General features: G+C 43.9%; 1 protein-coding gene across 1 annotated transcript in view; it reads left to right on the top strand.

Moving 5' to 3' along the window:
• Nucleotides 1–26,441, top strand: part of efl1 (elongation factor like GTPase 1) — a 99,882-nt gene that overhangs the window by 60,869 nt on the left and 12,572 nt on the right. The window contains exons 16-19 of the mRNA XM_088991771.1: nt 7,644–7,775; nt 11,955–12,102; nt 23,245–23,374; nt 23,779–23,905. Coding sequence (XP_088847897.1) covers nt 7,644–7,775; nt 11,955–12,102; nt 23,245–23,374; nt 23,779–23,905 — 537 coding nt within the window. The remainder of the gene's footprint in view (nt 1–7,643; nt 7,776–11,954; nt 12,103–23,244; nt 23,375–23,778; nt 23,906–26,441) is intronic.

Below are 26,441 nucleotides of genomic sequence, written 5' to 3'. Positions count from 1 at the left end.
TGCCTCCAGTCTTCGAAACATAGTGTTATGATGAATGTTGCGTTGATGGAAAGTAAATAAAACACTCTTATCTGTCTCAGGAAGTGGCCAATGTATCACTTATTGTTGACTGAAAATACAGGGGACTTAAACACTGAGATGTCTCTCTGTCCTCTCTTCTTTTCTTCCCCGCCTCCCTATATACCGTATTTTCACGACCATAAGGCGCATATAAACGTCTCAGATTTTTATCAAACTGTGCGGTGCGCCCTGTAGTGCGGACGTGTTAGAGACCACCATGAGGAGGACGTGTAGAGAAAACGAGGGGGGTGTGCGGGCGTGGTTTGTGTATAAACGAACAGGTATGTGCTTTATGTAGAACATTGCTGTTTTAACAACCCTGAAAATGGCAATGAGACATGATTATGAAGCTCAGTTTATTTAAACTGAAGGCTATCAACTACGCCGAGGAACATGGGAATGGAGCCGCCGTGACATAATACGCGGACATAAGGCAAGGTGGCCGGAGTTGGAGGAAAGCTTCAAGCAATCGATCGGCGAGCTAAGAGCGAGCAGAAGGAGCGTTTCGACAGTCACCGTCCCACTCAGAGCAGAGCAAAATTGAACATTTCCAAGGAGGTCCGTAGCGACGGTGTGTGTAACCAAGTCTCTATAAATGCACCTGCTCTGTGATAGTCTCAAAGTTCTGTCTGACGTGCAGAGAGCATCATGAAAACCAAGGAACACACCAGGCAGCTCCTAAATCCTAAATACTGTTGTGGAGAAGTTTAAAGCCGGATTTGGATACAAAAAGATTTCCCAAGCTTTAAACATTTCAAGGAGCACTGTGCAAGCCATCATATTGAAATGGAAGGAGCATCAGACCACAGCAAATCGACCAAGACGGCCGTCCCTCCAAACTTTCTTCTCAGACAAGGAAAAGAACTGATCAGATATGCAGCCAAGAGGCCAATGACTGCTGTGGATGAACTGACGAGATCTACAGCTGAGGTGGGAAAGTCTATCCATAGGACAACAATCAGTCGTACACTGCACAAATCTGGCCTTTATGGAAGAGTGGCAAGAAGAAAGGCATTTCTCAAAGATATCCACAATAAGTCTCGTTTAAAGTTTGCCACAAACCACCTGGGAGACATACCAAACATGTGGACGAAGGTACTCTAGTCAGATAAAACCAAAATTGAACTTTTTGGCCACAATGCAAAACGATATGTTTGGTGTGAAAGCAACATAGCTCATTACCCTGAACACACCATCCCCACTGTCAAACTTGGTGGTGCCAGCATCATGGTTTGGGAAGATGATTAAAATTGACGGGAAGTTGGATGGAGCCAAATACAGGAACATTCTGGAAGAAAACCTGTTGGTATCTGCACAAGACCTGAGACTGGGACGGAGATATATTTTCCAACAGGACAATGATCCAAAACATAGAGCTAAATCTACAATGGAATGTTTCAAAAATAAACACATCCGTGTTAAAATGGCCAAGTCAAAGTCCAGACCTTAATCCAATTGAGAATCTGTGGAAAGAGCTGAAGACTGCTGTTCACAAACACTCTCCATCCAACCTCACTGAGCTCGAGCTGTTTTACAAGGAAGAATGGACATGAGTGTCAGTCTCTCGATATGCAAAACTTATAGAAACATAACCCAAGCGACTTGCAGCTGTAATTGGAGCAAAATGTGGCGCTACAAAGTATGAACGCAAGGGGGGCGAATAATATTCTGATATTGCACGCCCCACTTATCAGTTTTTTATTTGTTAAAAAAAGTTTAAATTATCCAATAAATTGTGTTCCACTTCATGATTGTGTCCCACTTGTTGATTCTTGACAAAAAATCACTCTTATCTGTCTCAGGAAGTGGCCAATGTATCACTTATTGTTGACTGAAAATACAGGGGACTTAAACACTGAGATGTCTCTCTGTCCTCTCTTCTTTTCTTCCCCGCCTCCCTATATACTGTATTTTCACGACCATAAGGCGCATATAAACGTCTCAGATTTTTATCAAACTGTGCGGTGCGCCCTGTAGTGCGGACGTGTTAGAGACCACCATGAGGAGGACGTGTAGAGAAAACGAGGGGGGTGTGCGGGCATGGTTTGTGTATAAACGAACAGGTATGTGCTTTATGTAGAACATTGCTGTTTTAACAACCCTGAAAATGGCAATGAGACATGATTATGAAGCTCAGTTTATTTAAACTGAAGGCTATCAACTACGCCGAGGAACATGGGAATGGAGCCGCCGTGACATAATACGCGGACATAAGGCAAGGTGGCTGGAGTTGGAGGAAAGCTTCAAGCAATCGATCGGCGAGCTAAGAGCGAGCAGAAGGAGCGTTTCGACAGTCACCGTCCCACTCAGAGCAGAGCAAAATTGAACATTTCCAAGGAGGTCCGTAGCGACGGCCGGCGAATTATGCTGAAAAGCTGGCGAAAAGGCTGCCATGCTAACGGAGGGAAACTCGCGGCGATTGTGATTTTTTTAAAAGAAAGACTTTGCCTAAAGAGACATTTCCAGCAGACGTCATTCTTAAGGCAAACAAAAAGCGCCACAGTTTGCCAATGGATTGTGGATGCTTGGGCTAACGTGTCTGCTAGCACGGTGGTTTGAACTTTCGGAAAAGTCGGTACCGGTAATGTGCTCCTTTTTACCATGCCGACGCATATTGAGTGATGATTACAAAATGTTATTCCTTTTTAATTAATAAATAAAGCACTACCAAACTCAGTTTTGCTCCCGATCTGTTTTTTTAAATACGCATACTTGTATGCCTGTGTGTTGTTGTGAGGCGGATGTACGTATAGCAGTAGAGGATATGTACCGGTATATAAAACTTGCGTCCTTTCAGCCGGTGCGCCCAATGTGTGTGTTAAATACAGAAATGGCACACATAAATGAGATATATATGATATGATATGATAATTATATATATATATATATATAGTATCGATTATTGTAATTCACTTCTTTTCGGGGTCAATCAAAAATGTCTCCATAAACTCCAACTAGTCCAAAATTCCTCAGCCCGGATCATCACAAAAACCCCCTCATTTCACCACATCACTCCTGTCCTCCAACAGCTCCACTGGCTCCCTGTTAAACTCCGTATTGAATTCAAGATACTTCTGTTTACATTTAAAGCCATCCATAACCTTGCCCCTCCCTATCTGTCTGACCTAATTCAAATCTCCGTTCCTACTCGGGCCCTCAGATCCTCTTCCTCCCTCCACCTCTACACGCCCTCTGCCCGTCTCACAACGATGGGGTGCAGAGCTTTCAGCCGCTCCGCTCCTAAACTCTGGAACTCACTTCCACCCAACATCCGCAACATTGACTCCCTTCCTACTTTCAAATCTCACCTGAAAACCCACCTCTTTAAACTTGCTTACATGGTCTAATTTATTATGCTGTTTTATTATTTATTGCTTTATGCATGATTTTACTGTTTTGTGTGTTGTCTTTGTTGTAAAGTGTCCTTGAGTGTTCAGAAAGGCGCTTGTAAATTAAATGTATTATTATTATTATTATTATATATATATATATATATATAAGGTCTGCGTCCGGTGCTGGGGAACCAGAGCACCTTGATGAAAATGGGCTACTGGATCAAAGCGGAGATGGACGAGATGCGATAACATGGCTCTGTTGGAATGCTACTGCTACTGCTACTACTCAAGCAACCCCGTCCAGAGGGGTTACATGCAGAGAATGGGGGCTGAATGGTTACTTCAAAACCCACAGTCATGGTTCACCACGAAACAACTAGTAGCTCAGTGTTCCAATATCCACGAACGGCAATTGCTATCACAACTTGAGATTGATGAGGCATAACACAAATTACAAAGTGAAGGCCCCCAGGTTGCCAGATTGGATTGATTGATTGATTGATTGATTGATTGATTAGATTGGATTTGCCTTTATTAGTCTCGCAATGGAGAAATTTACATTTCACAGCAGCAAAGTTATGAAAGGAATGAAAATAGAAAAACAAAATACATGAGCTCCTGGAAAGGCAGCCACTCTCGCGGCGCCGTCTTGATGTCAAAAGAACAAAAAAAAACTAAATAACAAATAACATGACAACACAAAGACACAGAGAGTCATTCATTCTAAAGCACTTTCTGTACCCTATTTGTTACACAAAGCAGTTCCACGTGAAAGAGGAGAGGATCAAAGCGTATCTTCACCAGTGGATCAGGGACATCATGGTGGAATGTGCACGTCGACTACAAGCTAAATGTTGAAAGCAAACACGCAGCTGTAGCATCCATTGACGAAGAGATTGTTTCACATCTCCTGTCCCACATAAATCCACTTTCATTCCAAGCCGCGACAGTTCCACATACGCATCGGCGCTCCTTCTTATCGCGGGCTCCTCAAGCCATTTATCCATCCAGCCGCAGATTGTCCAACAGCACCGACCTTCCGCTGAACAAAGCGGGGCTGTGAAGATGCTGCCCATTACAGGCGCAAAAAAGCACAATGGCCCCTGTGGTGTCCAGCGATGACAGTCGAATGTTGATTGATTGATTGATTGATTGATTGATTGATTGATTGATTGATTGCAATAAAGCATATACCTCGATGCCACACACATGGATCACTGAATGCTTGGAGTTGTATAAGGTCAACAGGACCCTGAGAGCCTTCGTTGCAAACTCGATGATGATGTGGGAAACCACACTTGAAGCAAATGGCAAGCCAGTCAAATGTGGCATATACCAAGGTGATGCACTCTCACCACTGCTGTTCTGCATAGGACTGAACCCCCTCAGCCAAATAATCGCCAAGACATGCTATGGATACCACCTCAGAAATGGAGCTACAATCAGTCACCTCCTCTACATGGATGACATAAAGCTGTATGCTAAGAGCGAAAGGGACATAGACTCCCTGATCCATACAAACAGGATCTACAGCAGTGACTTCGGGCTGGAGAAATGTAGTCGGATGGTGACTAAGAGGGGCAAGGTAGTCGACACTGAAGGGGTCTCACTCCCTGAAGGAACAATAGTAGATATATAAAACAGCTACAAGTACCTCGGTATACCACAGGCCAATGGCAACCTCGAACTAGCAACAAGGAAAGCGGCTATGACCAAATACCTCCAGCGGGTGAGGCAAGTCCTGAGAAGCAAAGCTCAATGACAAGAACAAAACCTGGGCAATAAACAGCTATGCCCTGCCAGTGATCAGATACCCTGCAGGAATAATAAGGTGGCCAAAGGAAGAGATTCAGACCATGGATGTTAAGACCCGAAAACTCCTCACCATGCATGGAGGGTTCCATCCCAAGTCCAGCACCCTGAGACTGTACACAAGCCGTAAGGAAGAAGGCCGGGGACTAGTGAGTGTGACATCCACTGTCCAGGATGAAACATCCAAGCTCCATTAATACACCAAAGAGAAGGCTCCAACGGATGATGTACTCAGAGAATGTCTCAGAAAATGGGGAACAGAGGATGAGGTGCTGGAAGAGGGACAATAATGGGAGGAAAAGACCCTACACGGGATGTACCACCGAACCATAACTGAAGTTGCTGATCTCAAGAAGCCCTATCAGGGCCTGGCCTAAAGGACAGCACGGAGGCACTAATCCTGGCTGCTCATGAGCAGGCCCTGAACACCAGAGCCATAGAGGCACGGATATACCACACCAGGCAAGACCCAAGGTGTAGGTTGTGCAAAGAGGCAGCTGAGACAATCCAACACATAACTGCAGGGTGTAAGATGCTGGCAGGGAAAGCCTACATGGAGCGCCATAACCAGGTGGGTGGCATAGTCTACCGAAACATATGTGCGGAGTATGGACTGGAAACCCCATGGTCAAAATGGGAAACACCTCCGAAGGTAGTAGAGAATGACCGAGCAAAAATCATGTGGGACTTCCAGATAGACTGACAAGATTGTAATGGCCAACCGACCAGATATCATAGTCAACGATAAAGGGTAAAGAAAAGTCGTTGTGATGGAAACATCAAAAAGAAGGAACATGAGAAACTCGAGAAATACTAAGGGCTCAGAGAGGAGCTGGAGAGAGCCTGGAAGGTAAAGGTGACAGTCGTTCTTGTGGTGGTCGGAGCACTCGGGGCAGTGACCCCCAAACTAGACAAGTGGTCTCAACAGATCCCGGGAACAACATCAGATATCTCGGTCCAGAAAAACGCTGTGCTGGGATCAGCACGGATACTGCGCAGAATCCTCAATTTCTGTCCTCTGGTAGATGACCCGAGCTAAAATGGGGGACAGACACCACCCATGTGGGGTTAGACGAGGATTTTTATATATATATATATACACACACAAAGGTAAAATCTGAGTTCCGACCGGGTTTCCGACTGACAAAACGGTCGTAAATCAAACGGTCATCAATTGGATATAATTGGATTGGATTTGCCTTTATTAATCTCGCAGTGGAGAAATTTACATTTCACAGCAGCAAAGTGATGAAAGGATTGAAAGTAGAAAAACAAAATACATGAGCTGCTGGAAAGGCAGCCACTCTCGCAGCTCCGTCTTGAAGTCAAAAGACAAAACAAAAAAAAAAACTACATAACAAATAACAAGACAACACAAAGACACAGAGAGTCATTCATTCTTAAGCACTTTCTGTACCCTCTTTGTTACACGAAGCAGTCCCAAATGAAAGATGAGAGGATCAAAGCGTCTTCACCAGTGGATCAGGGACATCATGGTGGAATGTGCACCAAAATTTTGTAAACCAAAAATCATTCAAAATGGCCGACACAAGGTTTATACGACAGAATAGTATATGATGTCAATCTGAAATCTACCTATATAATCTCCAGAACTAGATACTCTGAAGCGCTCATAGACATCTGCATAATTGCACACTTGTTTTACTACAAATACGGCAACTGATCACTTTAAAATGTTTCACTGATTTTCTGCACTTACTGTACAGCTATTACTTTAGCTCTGCTTGATACCTTGCACATTGCTTCAGTTCTTCCTGAGAGGTACCACTTACATTAAGTAATTACATTATATTGTATTAGCCTTTATTAGTGCCCTCCATACTTATTTGTCATGTGGTTGTGATCTTGATACTAGTGCAGGGTCTTCTATTGAAGACATATTCCTTGTGTGTTCTACACACTTGGCCAATAAAGATGATTCTGATAAATAAACAGTATATATAATATTCATACACACAAAATCTCGTTGTGATGGAAAGTTTAATACTTTAAATGTCTGCAAGTATCTACAGGATTTCTTCTTCCCCCGATAATTTCTTGTGGTCCGCATAAGCAAATGAAGCATATCAAGTTACATGATGCTTGCTGGTATCGGAACCAATATTACCACAATAAAAGTAATGATTCTTGACTTGTGATTTGAAAACTAATTTTTCATTGTTGTATGCTGTGTATGTAAGATGGAGAGGGGATTACATATTTATCATGTTTCCCAAAATTCATAATAGTACTACAATGTGGCCCTTAACAAATTTGACACCAATGAATTTGACACCCGTGGTCTGCAGAACTATCTCTAACATTTTGAAACCCTTTCTGGCAATTGTTTCCGAGATGAGTCACCAGTGCAATGTTTTTCCTGGATTCATTTTTTTAAATGTCTTTGTTTCAGAATTAACCCCATGCTTTTTTTAGGTATTAAAGGTCTAGAAGACTTTATTTTGAAGTCAGCTACGATTTCCACAACTCCTGCTTGCCCACCCTTCACCCCACTCAACTTTGAGGCATGCCCCATTGTAAGAGTCGCCATAGAACCAAAACACCCAAGTACGTATGTTCAATTCATGTGTACTAAAAGAATTCTGTCTCTCTCTGTCTCTCTGTCTCTTTCTCTCGCTCTCTCTATTTATATATATTTATATATATATATATATATATATATATATATATATATATATATACAGTAAAGTCTCGTTATATCGATATTCAAGGGAGTCCGAAAAAATATCGATATAACCGGCACTATCGATATATCCGACCCTGTTTGCATGTAATTTTCTCCGTGCGTGCATAGAAATAGTATCGATATAACCGGGACTATCGATATATCCGATATCGATATAACGAGACTTTACTGTATATAAAAACAAAAAAACAAAAATCCTCGTCTCACCCTTCATGGGTAACTGCAGGGTGTAAGATGCTGGCAGGGAAAGCCTACATGGAGCGCCATAACCAGGTGGGTGGCATAGTCTACCGAAACATATGTGCGGAGTATGGACTGGAAACCCCATGGTCAAAATGGGAAACACCTCCGAAGGTAGTAGAGAATGACCGAGCAAAAATCATGTGGGACTTCCAGATAGACTGACAAGATTGTAATGGCCAACCGACCAGATATCATAGTCAACGATAAAGGGTAAAGAAAAGTCGTTGTGATGGAAACATCAAAAAGAAGGAACATGAGAAACTCGAGAAATACTAAGGGCTCAGAGAGGAGCTGGAGAGAGCCTGGAAGGTAAAGGTGACAGTCGTTCTTGTGGTGGTCGTAGCACTCGGGGCAGTGACCCCCAAACTAGACAAGTGGTCTCAACAGATCCCGGGAACAACATCAGATATCTCGGTCCAGAAAAACGCTGTGCTGGGATCAGCACGGATACTGCGCAGAATCCTCAATTTCTGTCCTCTGGTAGATGACCCGAGCTAAAATGGGGGACAGACACCACCCATGTGGGGTTAGACGAGGATTTTTTTATATATATATATACACACACAAAGGTAAAATCTGAGTTCCGACCGGGTTTCCGACTGACAAAACGGTCGTAAATCAAACGGTCATCAATTGGATATAATTGGATTGGATTTGCCTTTATTAATCTCGCAGTGGAGAAATTTACATTTCACAGCAGCAAAGTGATGAAAGGATTGAAAGTAGAAAAACAAAATACATGAGCTGCTGGAAAGGCAGCCACTCTCGCAGCTCCGTCTTGAAGTCAAAAGACAAAACAAAAAAAAAAAACTACATAACAAATAACAAGACAACACAAAGACACAGAGAGTCATTCATTCTTAAGCACTTTCTGTACCCTCTTTGTTACACGAAGCAGTCCCAAATGAAAGATGAGAGGATCAAAGCGTCTTCACCAGTGGATCAGGGACATCATGGTGGAATGTGCACCAAAATTTTGTAAACCAAAAATCATTCAAAATGGCCGACACAAGGTTTATACGACAGAATAGTATATGATGTCAATCTGAAATCTACCTATATAATCTCCAGAACTAGATACTCTGAAGCGCTCATAGACATCTGCATAATTGCACACTTGTTTTACTACAAATACGGCAACTGATCACTTTAAAATGTTTCACTGATTTTCTGCACTTACTGTACAGCTATTACTTTAGCTCTGCTTGATACCTTGCACATTGCTTCAGTTCTTCCTGAGAGGTACCACTTACATTAAGTAATTACATTATATTGTATTAGCCTTTATTAGTGCCCTCCATACTTATTTGTCATGTGGTTGTGATCTTGATACTAGTGCAGGGTCTTCTATTGAAGACATATTCCTTGTGTGTTCTACACACTTGGCCAATAAAGATGATTCTGATAAATAAACAGTATATATAATATTCATACACACAAAATCTCGTTGTGATGGAAAGTTTAATACTTTAAATGTCTGCAAGTATCTACAGGATTTCTTCTTCCGCCGATAATTTCTTGTGGTCCGCATAAGCAAATGAAGCATATCAAGTTACATGATGCTTGCTGGTATCGGAACCAATATTACCACAATAAAAGTAATGATTCTTGACTTGTGATTTGAAAACTAATTTTTCATTGTTGTATGCTGTGTATGTAAGATGGAGAGGGGATTACATATTTATCATGTTTCCCAAAATTCATAATAGTACTACAATGTGGCCCTTAACAAATTTGACACCAATGAATTTGACACCCGTGGTCTGCAGAACTATCTCTAACATTTTGAAACCCTTTCTGGCAATTGTTTCCGAGATGAGTCACCAGTGCAATGTTTTTCCTGGATTCATTTTTTTTAATGTCTTTGTTTCAGAATTAACCCCATGCTTTTTTTAGGTATTAAAGGTCTAGAAGACTTTATTTTGAAGTCAGCTACGATTTCCACAACTCCTGCTTGCCCACCCTTCACCCCACTCAACTTTGAGGCATGCCCCATTGTAAGAGTCGCCATAGAACCAAAACACCCAAGTACGTATGTTCAATTCATGTGTACTAAAAGAATTCTGTCTCTCTCTGTCTCTCTGTCTCTTTCTCTCGCTCTCTCTATTTATATATATATATATATATATATATATATATATATATATATATATATATATATATATATATATACAGTAAAGTCTCGTTATATCGATATTCAAGGGAGTCCGAAAAAATATCGATATAACCGGCACTATCGATATATCCGACCCTGTTTGCATGTAATTTTCTCCGTGCGTGCATAGTATCGATATAACCGGGACTATCGATATATCCGATATCGATATAACGAGACTTTACTGTATATAAAAACAAAAAAACAAAAATCCTCGTCTCACCCATCATGGGTGGTGTCTGTCCCCCATCTTTAGCTCGGGTCCTCTACCAGAGGCCAGGAAGCTTGAGGATTCTGCGCAGTATCCGTGCTGTTCCCAGCACTGCACTTTTCTGGACCGAGATATCCGATGTTGTTCCCGGGATCTGTTGCGACCACTCGTCGAGTTTGTGTGTCACTGCCCCGAGTGTTCCGACCATCACAGGCACGACTGTCACCTTTACCTTCCAGGCTCTCTCCAGCTCCTCTCTAAGCCCTTGGTATTTCTCGATTTTCTCAGGTTCCTTCTTTCTGATGTTTCCATCACTCGGGACCGCTACATCCACGACAACGGCTTTCTTTTCCCCTTTATCTATGACCACGATATCTGGTTGGTTGGCCATTACCATCTTGTCGGTCTGTATCTGGAAGTCCCACAGGAACTGCAGGGTGTATGATGCTGGCAGGGAAGGCCTACATGGAGCGTCATAACCAGGTGGCTGGCATAGTCTACCGAAACATCTGCGCGGAGTATGGACTGGAAACCCCAAGGTCAAAATGGGAAACACCTCCCAAGGTGGTGGAGAATGACCGAGCAAAGATCCTGTGGGACTTCCAGATACAGACCGACAAGATGGTAATGGCCAACCAACCAGATATCGTGGTCACAGATAAAGGGGAAAAGAAAGCCGTTGTCGTGGATGTAGCGGTCCCGAGTGATGGAAATATCAGAAAGAAGGAACATGAGAAAATCGAGAAATACCAAGGGCTCAGAGAGGAGCTGGAGAGAGCCTGGAAGGTAAAGGTGACAGTCGTGCCTGTGGTGGTCGGAGCACTCGGGGCAGTGACCCCCAAACTCGACGAGTGGTTGCAACAGATCCCAGGAACAACATCGAATATCTCGGTCCAGAAAAGCGCAGTGCTGGGAACAGCACGGATACTGCGCAGAACCCTCAAGCTTCCTGGCCTCTGGTAGAGGACCCGAGCTAAAATGAGGGACAGACACCACCCATGGTGGGTGAGACGCAGATTTTATATATATATATATATATATATATATATATATATATATATATATATATATATATATATATATATATATATATATATACATAGAGAGAGAGAGAGAGAGAGAGAGAGATTTGTGTTGTCATGTTATTTGTTATTTAGTTTTTTTTTTCTTTTGACTTCAAGACGGCGCCGTGAGAGTGGCTGTCTTTCCAGCAGCTCATGTATTTTGTTTTTCTACTTTGATTCCTTTCATAACTTTGCTGCTGTGAAGTGTAAATGTTTCCACTGCGAAACTAATAAAGGCAAATCCAATCCCAATATATAGAGAATAATATAGATATAGATATATAGATATGTAAATATAGATAGATATATAGATATTGATATATATTTGAAGAATAAATAAAATAAATACATTCCATTTATGCCTCAGGTGAGATGCCAAAACTGGTCCGTGGGATGCGTCTGTTGAACCAAGCAGACCCGTGTGCCGAAGTGCTTATCCAGGAGACTGGCGAACATGTTTTGGTCACTGCTGGAGAAGTTCATCTCCAACGCTGCCTGGATGACCTCAAAGACCGGTCAGTGTCAGAATGTTTGGGTGTCATCAGAAAGTATCTTCTTGGCCTGACTGTTAGACTAATTTTCACATTGAAATAACACGTTATACCCATTCACGACACTAGATGTTGTCAGATATCATTGAAGCGAAATCTGAATTTATATCCCCAGGCCAAAGCAAACCTCTGTCACAAAAAACTAAAAATCTAAATAGTGGTAGCACGACGAAGAAAAATGAAACAGTAATGACAAGAAAAAAAAGAAAATAATAGAACAGTTAACAGAACATTGAGAAACGTACCAACAATCTGGGGCGAAGTGGATTGAAGATCGGCCAGGTGAACCGGCAGTTTCCCCAAAGAGCATCGTTCACGGGTTTTAAAAATGTGATACAGTGATCCCTTGCGACTTTGCGGTTCACTTATCACGGCTTCAGTGCATCACAGATTTTTTTTCAGGGGAAAAACTTTGTTTTCGTTTTTATTTTTGCAGTGTTTCTCCGAGAGAACATTGTCATCGGTAAGAAGGTTTCTTCAGCCGTCATCTGTACAAAAGTGAAGGTTTCGGACGTTTCGCCTCCTATCCAAGAGGCTTCGTCAGCGAACTAAAGTCTGACTGGTCGTATCGGCCCCATTTATATATCCCTAATGTCCAGACATGGTGGCGCCGGACACAGCTATGATAGGTCCCTACTCTCAGGTTGGGAGGGGCGGGGGACCCCTCCCTGTGGACCCACTGATTGTACCTACATTCCTGACTAACGATTGGCCTATTACCCCCACTGCCCCCGGTATCACCTCATCAGCAATGCTGATGAGGGTCGTTATGCTGATGAGGTGATACCGGGGGCAGTGGGGGTAATAGGCCAATCGTTAGTCAGGAATGTAGGTACAATCAGTGGGTCCACAGGGAGGGGTCCCCCGCCCCTCCCAACCTGAGAGTAGGGACCTATCATAGCTGTGTCCGGCGCCACCATGTCTGGACATTAGGGATATATAAATGGGGCCGATACGACCAGTCAGACTTTAGTTCGCTGACGAAGCCTCTTGGATAGGAGGCGAAACGTCCGAAACCTTCACTTTTGTACAGATGACGGCTGAAGAAACCTTCTCATCGATGGACCACTCCTGTACGACTGAGAGCTTACACAGACGTATTATCATCGGTAGTTGTTGTCACTCTTTCTTTTTCGTCTTTTTTTTGTTTTTGAGAATGGAGAAAAAAACATTTTTCCCATGAGCACCATGAGAATAGAGAACAGCTCATGGAGCACAATGATCCATGAGCTGTTCTCTATTCTCAAAAAAAGAAAGACAAAAAAAGAGAGTGCCAACAACTACCGATAACAACGTTCTTCTCTCCGAGAAAGACTCCTGAAAAAAATAATAATAAGGTTTTTTGACTACATTGTACTTCGCGGATTTCACCTATTGCTATTTTTGGAACGTATCTCCCGCGATAAACTCAACTGCCCTGGACGTCAGCGAGGATGACATGCTCTGGGAGAAACCAGTGGAGCCAGACCATGGCAGTTAGGACAATAACACTGAGCACATATATTTAAAATAATTTTTCTATAACAGTGTTTTTCAACCTTTTTTGAGCCAGGGCACATTTTTTACATTGGATTTTTTTTTTGCGGCGCACCACTGACCAAAAATGTTATAAAATGACAATCTCAACAGTATATTTAATTACAATATAATTTCTCTATTTATACTCAGTGTGAAAATACTAGGTAAATGTCTTTTCGCACTTTTCTCATTTACCTTTGTGGTTTTTCACATAAAGGTTAGCAGTTTCTCTGTATTGACATGCAATCAGAATCAGAATCATCTTTATTGGAAAGTATGTAGAACACACAAGGAATTTGTCTCCGGTAGAACATGCTGCACTAGTCGATGAGAAGGTTTCTTCAGCCGTCATCTGTACAAAAGTGAAGGTTTCGGACGTTTCGCCTCCTATCCAAGAGGCTTCGTCAGCGAACTAAAGTCTGACTGGTCGTATCGGCCCCATTTATATACGACCAGTCAGATTTTAGTTCGCTGACGAAGCCTCTTGGATAGGAGGCGAAACGTCCGAAACCTTCACTTTTGTACAGATGACGGCTGAAGAAACCTTCTCATCGATGGACCACTCCTGTACGACTGAGAGCTTACACAGACGTAATGCTGCACTAGTATCATCGTAAGAAAAATAGAGGCACTATACAGTTCTATTTAAGTTACTGTTGAGAGATTTTATGGCTTGGGAGAAGAAGCTGTTTAAATGTCTGCTGGATTTGATGCGCATGGATCGCCTGCCTAAGGGGAGTAGCTGGAAAAGGTGGTGGGCAGGGTGCGTAGGGTCCAGTAGGATTTTCCCCGCCCTTGTTTGTATTCTTGCAGTGTGCAAGTCCTTGAGAGTGGGGAGGGCAGTGCCAATAAATTTTTTTTCCGCCATCCCCATTGTTCGTTGAAGTCGGATTTTGCCAATTGTTGTGGCGACTCCGAACCAAACGGTGATGGAAGAACACAGGATGGGTTTGATGACAGCCGTGTAGAAATGTCGTAGCATCTCCTGCGGCAGGCCAATGCCTTTTTAGCAACCTCAGGAAGTACGTCCTCTGTTGGACCTTTTCAGGAGGGAGTTGGTGTTGACCTCCCACATCATGCCCTGGGAGACTGATTCCCAGGAACTTGAAGGTCTTGACAGTTGACACGAGGCAGTTGGATCGTGTGAGGGGCAGCCGTGGTGATGGATGTTTCCTGAAGTCCACGATCATCTCTAAAGTCTTGAGCGTGTTCAGCTCTAGGTTGTGACGATAGCACCAGAGCTCCCGCTGCTCCACTTGTTGTCGGTACGCAGACTAGTCGCCATCTTTGATGAGACTGATGACCGTGGTGTCAACTTCATGAATTTGACAGCTGGGTGCGTTGAGGTCCAGTTGTTTGTGTACAGAGAGTAGAGCAATGGAGAGAGGATGCATCCCTGTGGGGCTCCAGTGCTCGTGGTGCGTGTGGAGGATGATATTTTCCCCAGCCTGACCTGGTCTGTCCTTCCTGTCAGGAAGCTGAGGATTCACTGGCAGATCATAGGGCACACACCAAGCTGGAGAAGTTTGGGGATGAGGAGTTCCGGGATGGTGGTGTTGAACGCAGAGTTTAAATCCACAAAAGTATCCTTGCGTGGGTTCCTGTGTTCTCGAGGATGTGGTGCAGCCCGACGTTTACTGCATCCTCCACAGACCTGTTTGCCCGGTAGGCAACTGAAGAGAGGGTCCAGAAGAGGTCCGGTGATGTTCTTTAGGTGGTTCAGGACGAGGCGTTCAAGGACTTCATGACCACAGACGTCAGAGCAACAGGTCTATAGTCATTCCATCCTGATGGCGCTGGTTTCTATGAAACTGGGATGATGGTAGACTGTTTGAAGCAGAATTGGACTTCACACTGCTCCAGGGATATGTTGAAGATTCGTGTGAAGCCAGCTGGTCAGCACATACTTTTTCAGGCAGGAGGGGGACAGTCTGTCAGGTCTAGCAGCTTTCTTGATCTTCTGCTGCTTGAAGAGCCGTCTCACGTCCAGTTTGTGGATCTGTAGGGCAGAGGGCGGAGATACGGTATTTTGTGGTAATGTTGGGAAGCGTGGGAAATGAGGATGTGCACTAAAGTCTCGTTATATCGATATTCAAGGGAGTCCAAAAAAATATCGATATAACCGGGACTATCGATATATCCGATCCTGCGCCGAACTGCATTAAACAAAAGCCGCCAAAAGAGGGCAGCCAAGCGCCATATAAGAAACGGAGCTGGCCATTAGCTCCCTTTTTTTGGGAGATGTTCCCCCAATGTTGCCTCAAAATGGCACATATAATTCTTTAATGATTGTAAACATGTATGCTTTAATCTTCAGAACTACAGTGTATTTGAAACATATTCATAACTGGATGTGTAACAAGAAAGCATATTATCCGAATCTGAAGCCATTGTTTGGATTCACAAGCAATGCAAGACGTCTTGGCGTGAAGTCATTTTTATTTGCATTTGAATAAAAAGTGACATCGGCTGTCCTTTAATACACAGTATGGAATGTTAATAATTTTCAAAATCATCGCGCTTCAGCAGACAAAACAAGAAACATTGTTGCAAAAAACGATTGCATTCATATACAGTACAGTGGGCATGTACATAACACAACAGGGAAACTGCAACGCTTACATCTTACTGTATTATGTATACAATTTAAAAAAGTCATCAATCTTCTTCTGCTTCCCATTTTTACCTTTTAACACAAACACTTCAATCTCGTCTGCTACACACGAGCTAGCGTCTGAAAATGAAAATGGCTCTGCTACACGGGTGCTGGGCACGTAACCAAGTCACCTGACCAAGTCGACCAATGGCGCGACTGATGGCGTGACACGTAACCAAGACACGTGACCAAGTTGACCAATGGCGCGACCAATGGCGTGTCACGTGACAAAGTCACACGGCCAAGTCGACCAATAGCGCGACCGATGGCGGCTCATGTGACCAAGTCGACCAATGGCGCGACCGATGGCGGCTCACGTAACAAGACACGTGACCAAGTTGACCAATGGCGCGACGGATATATCGATATAAACAACAAAAATGGCCGGCGGGGGATGAAAAGGAGCACCGTAATAACCGGATTATCGTCATAACCGGGTATCGTACTAAACGGTACTAATTATACATAAAAAGACTAGAAATGTGCAAGGGAAATGAAAATAGTATCGTAATAAGCGGTACTATCGATATAACCGATATCGATATAACGAGACTTTACTGTATTTTTCAAATCGGCAAAGCAATGTGTTTAGCTCATCAGCCAGACCCTTGTTGTTCACTACTTGGGTCGATGGTAAACGATAATTTGTTATTGCTTTCAGGCCATTCCACACTGATACGGAGTCGTTAGCAGAGAAGTGTTTGATAAGCCTGACCGCATAACTTTTCTTTGCGATTTTAATTTCCTTTGTCAGTCGGTTTCGGGCGTGTTTGTAAAGTGCTCGATCTCCGATTCTAAATGCGGAACAAAGTGTTTGTTCCAGGCAGTCCGTGTCATGCACAGAAGTCCAATAACAGAACACCACTCTGGTTCTGATCGGGTGGACCGTTCCTCCCAATCACGCCCCTCCAGGTCCCACTGTCATTGCCCACATGAGCATTGAAATCAGCCAGCCGAACAAGGGAGTCCTCAGTAGGAGTGCTCTCCAGCACACCCTCTAAGGACTCAAAAAGGATGGGATCACTGAACTGCTGTTTGGTAAATATGCACAAACAACAGTCAGGACCCGTCCACCGCACCCGAAGGCAGGGAGGAAGCAACCCTCTCATCTACCGGAGTGAATCCCAACGTACAGGCTGCGAGCCGGGGTGCAATGAAAATGCCCACACCTGCTCTATGGCTCTCACCGTGGGCAACTTCAGTGTGGAAGAGTGTCCAACCCCTCTTGAGAGGGCTGGTACCAGAACCTAGGCTATGTCTGGAGGCAGGTCCAACTATATCTAGTCGGACCTTTTCTACCTCGGACACCACCTTCCCTGCAAGAGAGGTGACATTCCACGTCCCAAGAGCTGGCTTCTGCAGCCGAGGATCAGCCCACCAGGCTCCCCGCTTTCGGCTGCCGCCAGCTCACATTGGACATTCCAAGATGGCGCCGCGGATGGCAGCCTCGGTCACACGCTCCCTAGTATTGTTCCTGGTTTTGTCATTTGCATTTGTTTTTTGCGATCCTACGCGACTCAGTTACACGAGGGAAGAGTTACTGAGCATTGGGGAATCCACTCTTGGACTATTTTCACCGACCCACCAAAATCTACAAGGTTTTTCGGGGCTGCTCGCGAGCGGCGTAGCAGCTCTGTACGGAGCTTTGAGACGCCGGCGTCGGAGGGGGAAGCGAGCCGGCGTGCTCGTCAAGCTACGGCAGCGTGGATTTCGAACACCGCTCCCATCGATCCACCTCGCTAATCTACGCTCACTACCAAACAAGATGGACGGACTTCTGCTTCTCACAAAGACCAATAAAACGTTTGCCCGCTCTGCTGCGCTGTGCTTCACTGAGACCTGGCTCAGTGACCGCCACCCGGATTCCGCGCTACACCTACCCGGATTCTGTCTCCTTCGGGCCGACCGTGACACGGAGCAATCGGGGAAATCCAAAGGCGGTGGACTATGCTTCTACATCAACGAAGAATGGTGCACCGATGTCACGATGCTCGACGCACACTGCAGCCCTGGTTTGGAATCGCTGTCTCTCAACTGCAAGCCATTCTACTCGCCACGTGAGTTCGCTTCCTTTATTCTCGTTGCCGTGTACATCGCGCCACAAGCTAATGCTAACGCGTGTATACAAACGCTAGCGGACCATGTAAACCATCTCGAACTAAAATATCCAGAATCACCCCTGATTTTAATCAAACACGTTTAAACCGCGAACTTCCCAAATATAAGCAGCATATTGACTGTTTCACCAGAGGAGAAAACATTCTAGATCATTGTTACACAGCACTCAAAGGCGCATACAGGTCTGTTGCGCATGAAGCATTGGGTCTTTCTGACCACTATTTAACCCATTTAATTCCCACATACAAACAGAAACTCAAATGTGTAAAACCGGTAGTCAAGACAGTTAAAACATGGACAGATGAAGCAAAGTTATCGTGACAAGAATGCTTAGACTGCACTGATTGGAGCGTCTTTGAAACTTCAACGGGCACATTGGATGAATACACAGACACTGTAACATCATACATCAGTTTCTGTGAGGACATGTGTGTACCAACAAAGTCCTTCCGCTCATTCAACAACAACAAGCCATGGTTCACTCCCAAACTCAGGCAGATTAGGAAAGAGAAAGAGTCCGCATTTAAAAGCGGCGATCGAGCAGTTTACAAACTCGCCCGAAACAGGCTGACGAAGGAAATTAACATCGCAAAGAAAAGTTATGCGGAGAGGCTTAACAAACAGTTCTCCGCTAACGACTCTGCATCGGTGTGGAATGGCCTGAAAGCAATAACAAATTATCGTTTACCTTCCCCCCAAGCAGTGTACAACAAGGGTATGGCTGATGAGTTAAATACATACTTCTGCCGATTTGAAAAGGACACCCCCATTTCCCTGGTCTGCCCACCAATACCAGAAACTACCGTATCTCCGCCCTCTGCCCTACAGATCCACGAACTGGACGTTAGACGGCTCTTCAAGCAGCAGAAGATCAAGAAAGCTGCAGGACCTGACAGAGTGTCCCCATCCTGCCTGAGAGTCTGCGCTGACCAGCTGGCTCCGGTCTTCACACAAATCTTCAACAGATCCCTGCAGCAGTGTGAAGTCCCATCCTGCTTCAAACAGTCTACTATCGTCCCAGTTCCAAAGAAACCAGCACCCTCGAGATTGAACGACTATAGACCTGTTGCTCTGACGTCTGTGGTCATGAAGTCCTTTGAACGCCTCGTGCTGAACCACCTAAAGAACATCACCGGACCTCTGCTAGATCCTCTTCAGTTTGCCTACCGGGCAAACAAGTCTGTGGAGGATGCAGTCAACATCGGACTGCACCACATCCTCGACCACCTTGACAACACAGGAACCTACGCAAGGATCCTGTTTGTGGACTACAGCTCTGCGTTCAACACCATCATCCCAGAACTCCTCATCCCCAAACTTCTCCAGCTTGGTGTGTCCCCCACGATCTGCCAGTGGACCCTCAGCTTCCTGACAGGACGGACACAACAGGTCAGACTGGGAAATATATCATCCACAACACGAACCACGAGCACTGGAGCCCCGCAGGGAGGCGTCCTCTCTCCATTGCTCTTCTCTCTCTACACGAACGACTGCACCTCAACGCACGCAGCTGTCAAATTCATAAAGTTCGCAGACGACACCACGGTCATCGGTCTCATCAAAGACGGCGACGAGTCTGCGTACCGACAACAAGTGGAGCAGCTGGAGCTCTGGTGCAGCCGTCACAACCTGGAGCTGAACACGCTCAAGACAGTTGAGATGATCATGGACTTCAGGAAACATCCATCACCACAGCTGCCCCTCACACTATCCAACTGCCTTGTGTCACCGTTGAGACCTTCAAGTTCCTGGGAATCGCAGTCTCCAAGGACATGAAGTGGGAGGTCAACACCAACTCTATCCTGAAAAAGGCCCAACAGAGAATGTACTTCCTGAGGCTGCTAAAGAAGCATGGCCTACCACAGGATGTGCTGCAACATTTCTACACGGCTGTCATCGAATCCATCCTGTGTTCTTCCATCACTGTCTGGTTCGGGGCCGCCACAAAAATGGACAAAATCCGACTTCAACGGACAGTTAGGACGGCGGAAAAAATCATTGGAACCGCCCTTCCAGCTACTCCCCTCAGGCAGGCGCTACCGATCCATGCGCACCAAATCCAGCAGACATTTAAACAGCTTCTTCCCCCAAGCCATTAACTCTTTGAACTCTTTCAACAGTAGCCAAAATGGAACTGTATAGTTTTTTTTTGTTTGTTTTTTTGACGACGATACTAGTGCAGCGTGTTCTACCGGAAACAAATTCCTTGTGTGTTCTACATACTTGGCAATAAAGAGGATTCTGATTCTGACAATGCACCCGACCCCTTTGGCCCCTCCCATGGGTGGTGACCCCTCAAGGAGGGGAACGTAATCTATTCGGGCTGAGCCTTGCCGGGCCCCATGAGTGTCAGCCCGGCCACCAGGCCAACGAGCCCCTTCTCCAAATCTGTACATAAAAGAAAAATGGGAAAAGGAACTTCAAACCAACATAACATCAAGGAGAATGGTCAAATATGTGCAGGATACAACAATAAACAACCATTTTGAGACATTGGAGGAAATTTGGTTGGAAGAATATCATAAGATTTGGCACAACCCGTCATTTTGGGTGGTGCCATAAATCACAGCAGCGATTGTATGTCCTTAAGAAGCGCGGCACTTTGAGAAAGAGAGAGACAAGAACACTGCGTTCTCTGGCTGCGCGGTCCCCAGAATTTGCTTGAAGCTCCCCGGAAGTCTGTTTCCATTGCCTCACTGAAGTCTTTGGTCTTTTTATAAATAGTAAATTTGCGGTGATGCAATTCCTAAATTAACTATTACTTCAATGAAACAAAAATTGAAAATAATGCATTAAAACAGAAACCCAAGCCAAGAAATCATAAAAGAAATTCTACACCCCACATACATAATTTATTTAATGATTTCCTCGGTTGTGAATGCACAACAAAGGAATAACTAATACTTTTGAGACAGTTCAGTCGAATACATTTTACTGAAATCCTCATCGATGAAAAGGTTTCTTCAGTGGTCATCTGTACTTCTTTGAAGGTGTCGGACGTTTCGCTTCTTATCCAAAAAACTTCGTCAGCAAACTAAAGTCTTACTGGTAGTTTAAGCCCTATATAAATATATATATCCGTACTGTCCAGACATGGTTGTGCCGTACTCTGCTATGATAGGTCCCTGCTCTCAGGTTGGGGGGAGCAGAGGACTACTCCCTGCATCTGCTCCACTGATAGTTCCTGTCATTCTGACTAACGACTGGCCTGATTGCCCCACTTCGACCGGTATCACCTCATCAGTATTACTTTGCCTAAGCAGGCTATTGTATCCACGATCCAAATTGAACCTCACCCCACCAAACCGGTTTAATGAAGCATTTAGTTGTTTTATGAATATCGCTTATTTTACTCCCCTTTCAAACCATCTATGTTCTTTCGCTAAGATTTTAACCTCATTGTCGTCAAATGAGTGGTTGCTAGCTTTTAGGTGCATATGTACTGCCTATTGAGGCCCACTAGTATTATCCCTGCGATGTTGATAGTCTTTTTTTGAGAATGTGTTTAGTCTCCCCAATGTACTGCTCTTTACAATTTTCATTCTTACAATGTATTGAATAAAATACATTACTTTGTTTTTCATTAGGCAGCCTATCTTTTGGATGCACTAATTTTTGCCTTAAAGTGTTTATCGGTTTGAAATAAGTAGGCATTTTGTTGCCAAAGGACTCTTTGTAGTTTTTCAGAACTCCTACAATGTAAGGTACTGCTACTCATTTTTGTATCTTCAGAATTTTTTGTTTCATTCCCTATTCTTTCTTTCTGACATTTGTTAAATGACCACTGAGGGTACCCACAGTTTGTGAGCGCTCTGTCCTCTTTTATAATTACTTTACAATCCAAAAAGGCTAGTTGGTTCTCTTTAATGTCCTCACGAGTAAATTTAATGTTGATGTCTACCAAGTTGAGGTGATCACTTGATTTTCTGTTTGTAGGTTTTTTTTTTTCAGTTTTCGTCGTTTCAATGAAGTAATCGTTAATTTACGTTTTTCTGAGTTGTTTTGAACGTTGCTCGAGTCCAACATAACAAGAGAAGGCACGGAGACGGACAAAGAAATCCCAGTATTTATTAAGACTGTGGAACCTATTAATAAAGTGTGCATTTTAATTAACAACATCACAGCTCCCCTTAGTCAGAACTGCAAGAAAACATGTATATATAGTTATAATAAAGCAGCGACAAAGTTCACGGAGCCAAAAGCTCAGTATAACAATGTCTCCAGGTAGGAGCCATTTTGGGGTCAACATATTACTGTAAAGACCATCCATAAGATGCACGGGATTTTAAGGTACGCTGTGAGCTTTTGAGAAAATAAGACTTTTTTCCGCCTTATAGTGCGGAAAATAAGGTACATTAAAGAGCACCCCATAGTCCCTCACCTCCCAAACATACACTCGGTATGGGTACAGCGCAAACTCAAAACTGGGGATCTGAACAAAATGGCTACTTGTGTAATTTTTGTGAACTTTATTCAATTAATAAAAAATATATCTAAAATGTCAAATACAACGCTGGGAGGGTCTTAACTGGATTGGATTGGATTGGATTTGCCTTTATTAGTCTCGCAGTGGAGAAATTTACATTTCACAGCAGCAAAGTTATGAAAGAAACTGGGACTACATATATTTTTTTTATGTGGCCACATCACCCCCATTACCTGCCTCCGTAATTAACAATTGGGGCTGATCAGTTGACAATGCCATTCCTCTTTTCATCTGGGTGGCTAATCATATGCAGCAATAAATAATCACCTTTCATGATTGGCGTTAATTAGCCTATTGATATCACAAGATTTGAACTTGTTTTTCAAAGGTTTGCTAAAATTGAGATCAGCGCGTCTGAGCCCATCATTCCTTTCCGGGAGACAGTCGTGCGGCCTCCAAAAGTAGACATGGTGAATGAAGATCTGGGCAAGCAGCAAAAAGTGGCCGTCATTCACCAGGTGGGTGAACCTCTGGTCTTCGACATGATCTGAGCCGTGGCTCATTTGATACCTTGCCAAGAGGCATGGTATTGTTTTTTCTTTTAACTATTTGGGCCAGACATCTAGTGTTGAAAACTGATCAACTCAATTCAATCTGCGGTTGATTTTCAAACTAGACATTTTCACAACTAACCGTTTATAAAAATGTTTAAAATATTGAAAAGGGGGATTTGATTCAAATCTATTCTCAGAGAAATATTACAAGGAACTACCCTGCTTACATGTGTTATATTTTCTCATGAACAGTTTTTGCTTTTTCATGAAAGTGTGATTCCATAATTATCAGAATTGTAGACAAGTTGTGCTGACAGCATCAAAAATGCACAAATCATCATGTGTGTTTTCATTTCCATGTTTGTTAGGTAAAAGATGAATCTTCTCATGGACGTTCTTCAGAGACCCTTCAAGTTGACAGCGGCCGTTTGGTCACACTCACCACTCCAAATAAACTTGCCACTGTCAGCGTCCGTGCTATCCCATTGCCACAGGGTAAGACCGAAATGTGCACCAATTATTGACTTTCCATAGTCCTCACGAATTGGCAAAAAAGTGGAGACCATGATTTCTTTTTCGCATAGAGTATGCTGAAGCAAATTGTTGTAATCAGAATCAGAAAACCTTTATTTGTCCCACAATGGGGAAATTTGCAGTCCACAGCAGCAATTTCAAAGGGGATGGGGTGGGGGGGGTGAAAGGAATCTAAGCATAGTAAAATAAAAATGTCAACTGTAGACTGTAAATGTGCAAAATCGTTTCGTAAAAAAAGGGTACATAGTGCAAATATCAAGAAAGGCATACTGATATATGTAGCTGTATTGCATCAACTCATATTTACAAGTGTCCTGTTTTTTTTTTCTTCCACATGTGATCATTGAGCATTGCAAAGCCTGACAGCAGTCGGTAGGAACGAGCGGCGATACCTCTCCTTCTTGCAGCGCGGGTGTAATAGTCTCTGGCTGAAGGAGCTACCCAGTGCTGTCAGGAGGGAGTGGGAGGGGCCGTCCATCATAGATTTTAGTTTAGCTAGCGTCCGTCTGTTACCCACCTCCTCCAGAGAGTCCAGCGATCATCCCAGGACAGAACTGGCCCTCTTGACAAGGCGCTCCAGTCTTTTCCTGTCCCGGGTGGTGATGCTGCCTGACCAGCAGACAATTCCATAGTGGATGGCTGAAGCCACCACAGAGTCATAGAAAGTCTTTAGGAGTGACCTCTGAACCCCAAAAGACATGTTGACTACATTTGTGTTGTGCCCTGTAAATGTAATTTTTGAATAGACCAGCAATGCCCAAACTTTTCGGGCCGAAGATCTACTTTTAGCCCAACCATCTTCCCGCGATCAACCCTTTTGGCACCCGTCCGTATTTCCTAAGGTTAACACGATCCCCTTCTGGATTGACTTGGGACCCAAAATTGACCTAACGATTGCTTGTGATCGAAGTCATGGGCACGCCTGGAATAGCTCATCTCTAACTTAGTCAGCTTCTCCCACGTCAAAGTTCCAGATTCCAATTGCATGTTTCTTTGTCTATTTCGTACCTGGGCATTGTGGTTGACAAATTGGTTATCATTAGTGATGTGCGAGTACACCACAGGTGTCTAAAGTCAAGGCACGGGGGCCAAATCTGGCCTGCCACATCATTTTATTCACCCCGTGAAAGGAAATCAACCATGTCAAGTGCCATATAAAGTCCGAACCGAAATTGTCGTATGTAAAAGTGAAAGTATGAAAGTGTCGTATGCAAACCACAATAATGGTCAATATTCTTGACTTTCGCTTTGAAAATTAGTTACAGGTCACATTCAACTTACGATTAGTGTGACTTACGACCACCTGTACTAATGACCACGACTCCAGACCCTTTTTTCCCTCTTAATTCTACGCCTGACACCGCAACGCGCTAGCAGCCCAGCAAGACATAGAACAAGTTTGACCGGCCAGCCACTATCTCAATCTCTGACACCAATCGACCATGTGATGGCATCGGAGGGGGGGTGTTCACCGGAGAGGACGAGAGCCAAGGTGGGTGGGCATCAGCGCTTGGGCGTGCGGCACCGCCCCTAAGGCTGCGTTACGAACCTTTAGACCCTCTTCTTTCATCAGAACAAAAAAGTTCATTTCTATGTGATTTTGTTCTGAAGATATCGTCTGTTAAAATCAGGCGGTTTCATGCCGAATGCCCGATTTTTCCACAACAGTCACATATTCTACTCTTTGTTCCTTCTCATTTTTCTCATTCATCAGTTCTTCAAAGTACTCGTTTCCATCTTGCCATCACACGACTGGCACCTGGTGATGCATTGCCATCTCTATCCTTAATCACCCTAACCTGCTGCAGGTCCTTACCGTCTTTGTCTCTCTGTCAGTGCTTGTCTTAACTATATGAAAACAGAATACAACAGTAAAAAAACAAAACAACACAATATTTTACAAATCCCAGTCATGTGTGTCCAAAGTCCGGCCCAGGGGCCAAATACGGCCCGTGGTCAATTTTCTCCCGGCCCACAGCCTCTCATAAACTCAATAACATTAATAATACATTGGGCAATCGCACTGTTACCCGTGTGTGCTCAGCGCTCCCATATACAAGCTCTATTAATCAAAATCAAAAAACCTTTATTCGTCCCACAATGGGGACATTTGTAGTCCACAGCAGCAATTCGAAAGGGGGGAGGGGGTGAAAGGATAGAAAAACAACATATTCTAAGCATAGTAAAATGAACATGTCAGCAGACTGAGATGTATACTGTAAATGTGCAAAACCGTTTCATACAAAAACTGTGCATAGTGCAAGTATCAAGAGAGCAATATTGATATATGTAGCTGTATTGCATCAACCCATATTTACAGTACAAGTGTGATTATTGCGAATTGAGAAGCCTGACAGCACTCGGTAGGACGACCGCCGGTAACCTATCCTTGCAGCGCGGGTGTAACAGTATCTGGCTGAAGGAACTACCCAGTGCTGTCTGGGTGGGTGGGAGTGGCTGTCCATCATAGCTTTTAGTTTAGCAAGCGTCCGTCTGT

The sequence above is a fragment of the Hippocampus bargibanti genome, linkage group LG03 (assembly GCF_051943395.1).
Source record: "Hippocampus bargibanti isolate YZ-2025 linkage group LG03, ASM5194339v1, whole genome shotgun sequence".
Taxonomy (NCBI): Eukaryota; Metazoa; Chordata; class Actinopteri; order Syngnathiformes; family Syngnathidae; genus Hippocampus; species Hippocampus bargibanti.
Note: the sequence above shows the minus strand (reverse complement) of the source record. Positions and strands in the feature narration are given on the sequence as shown.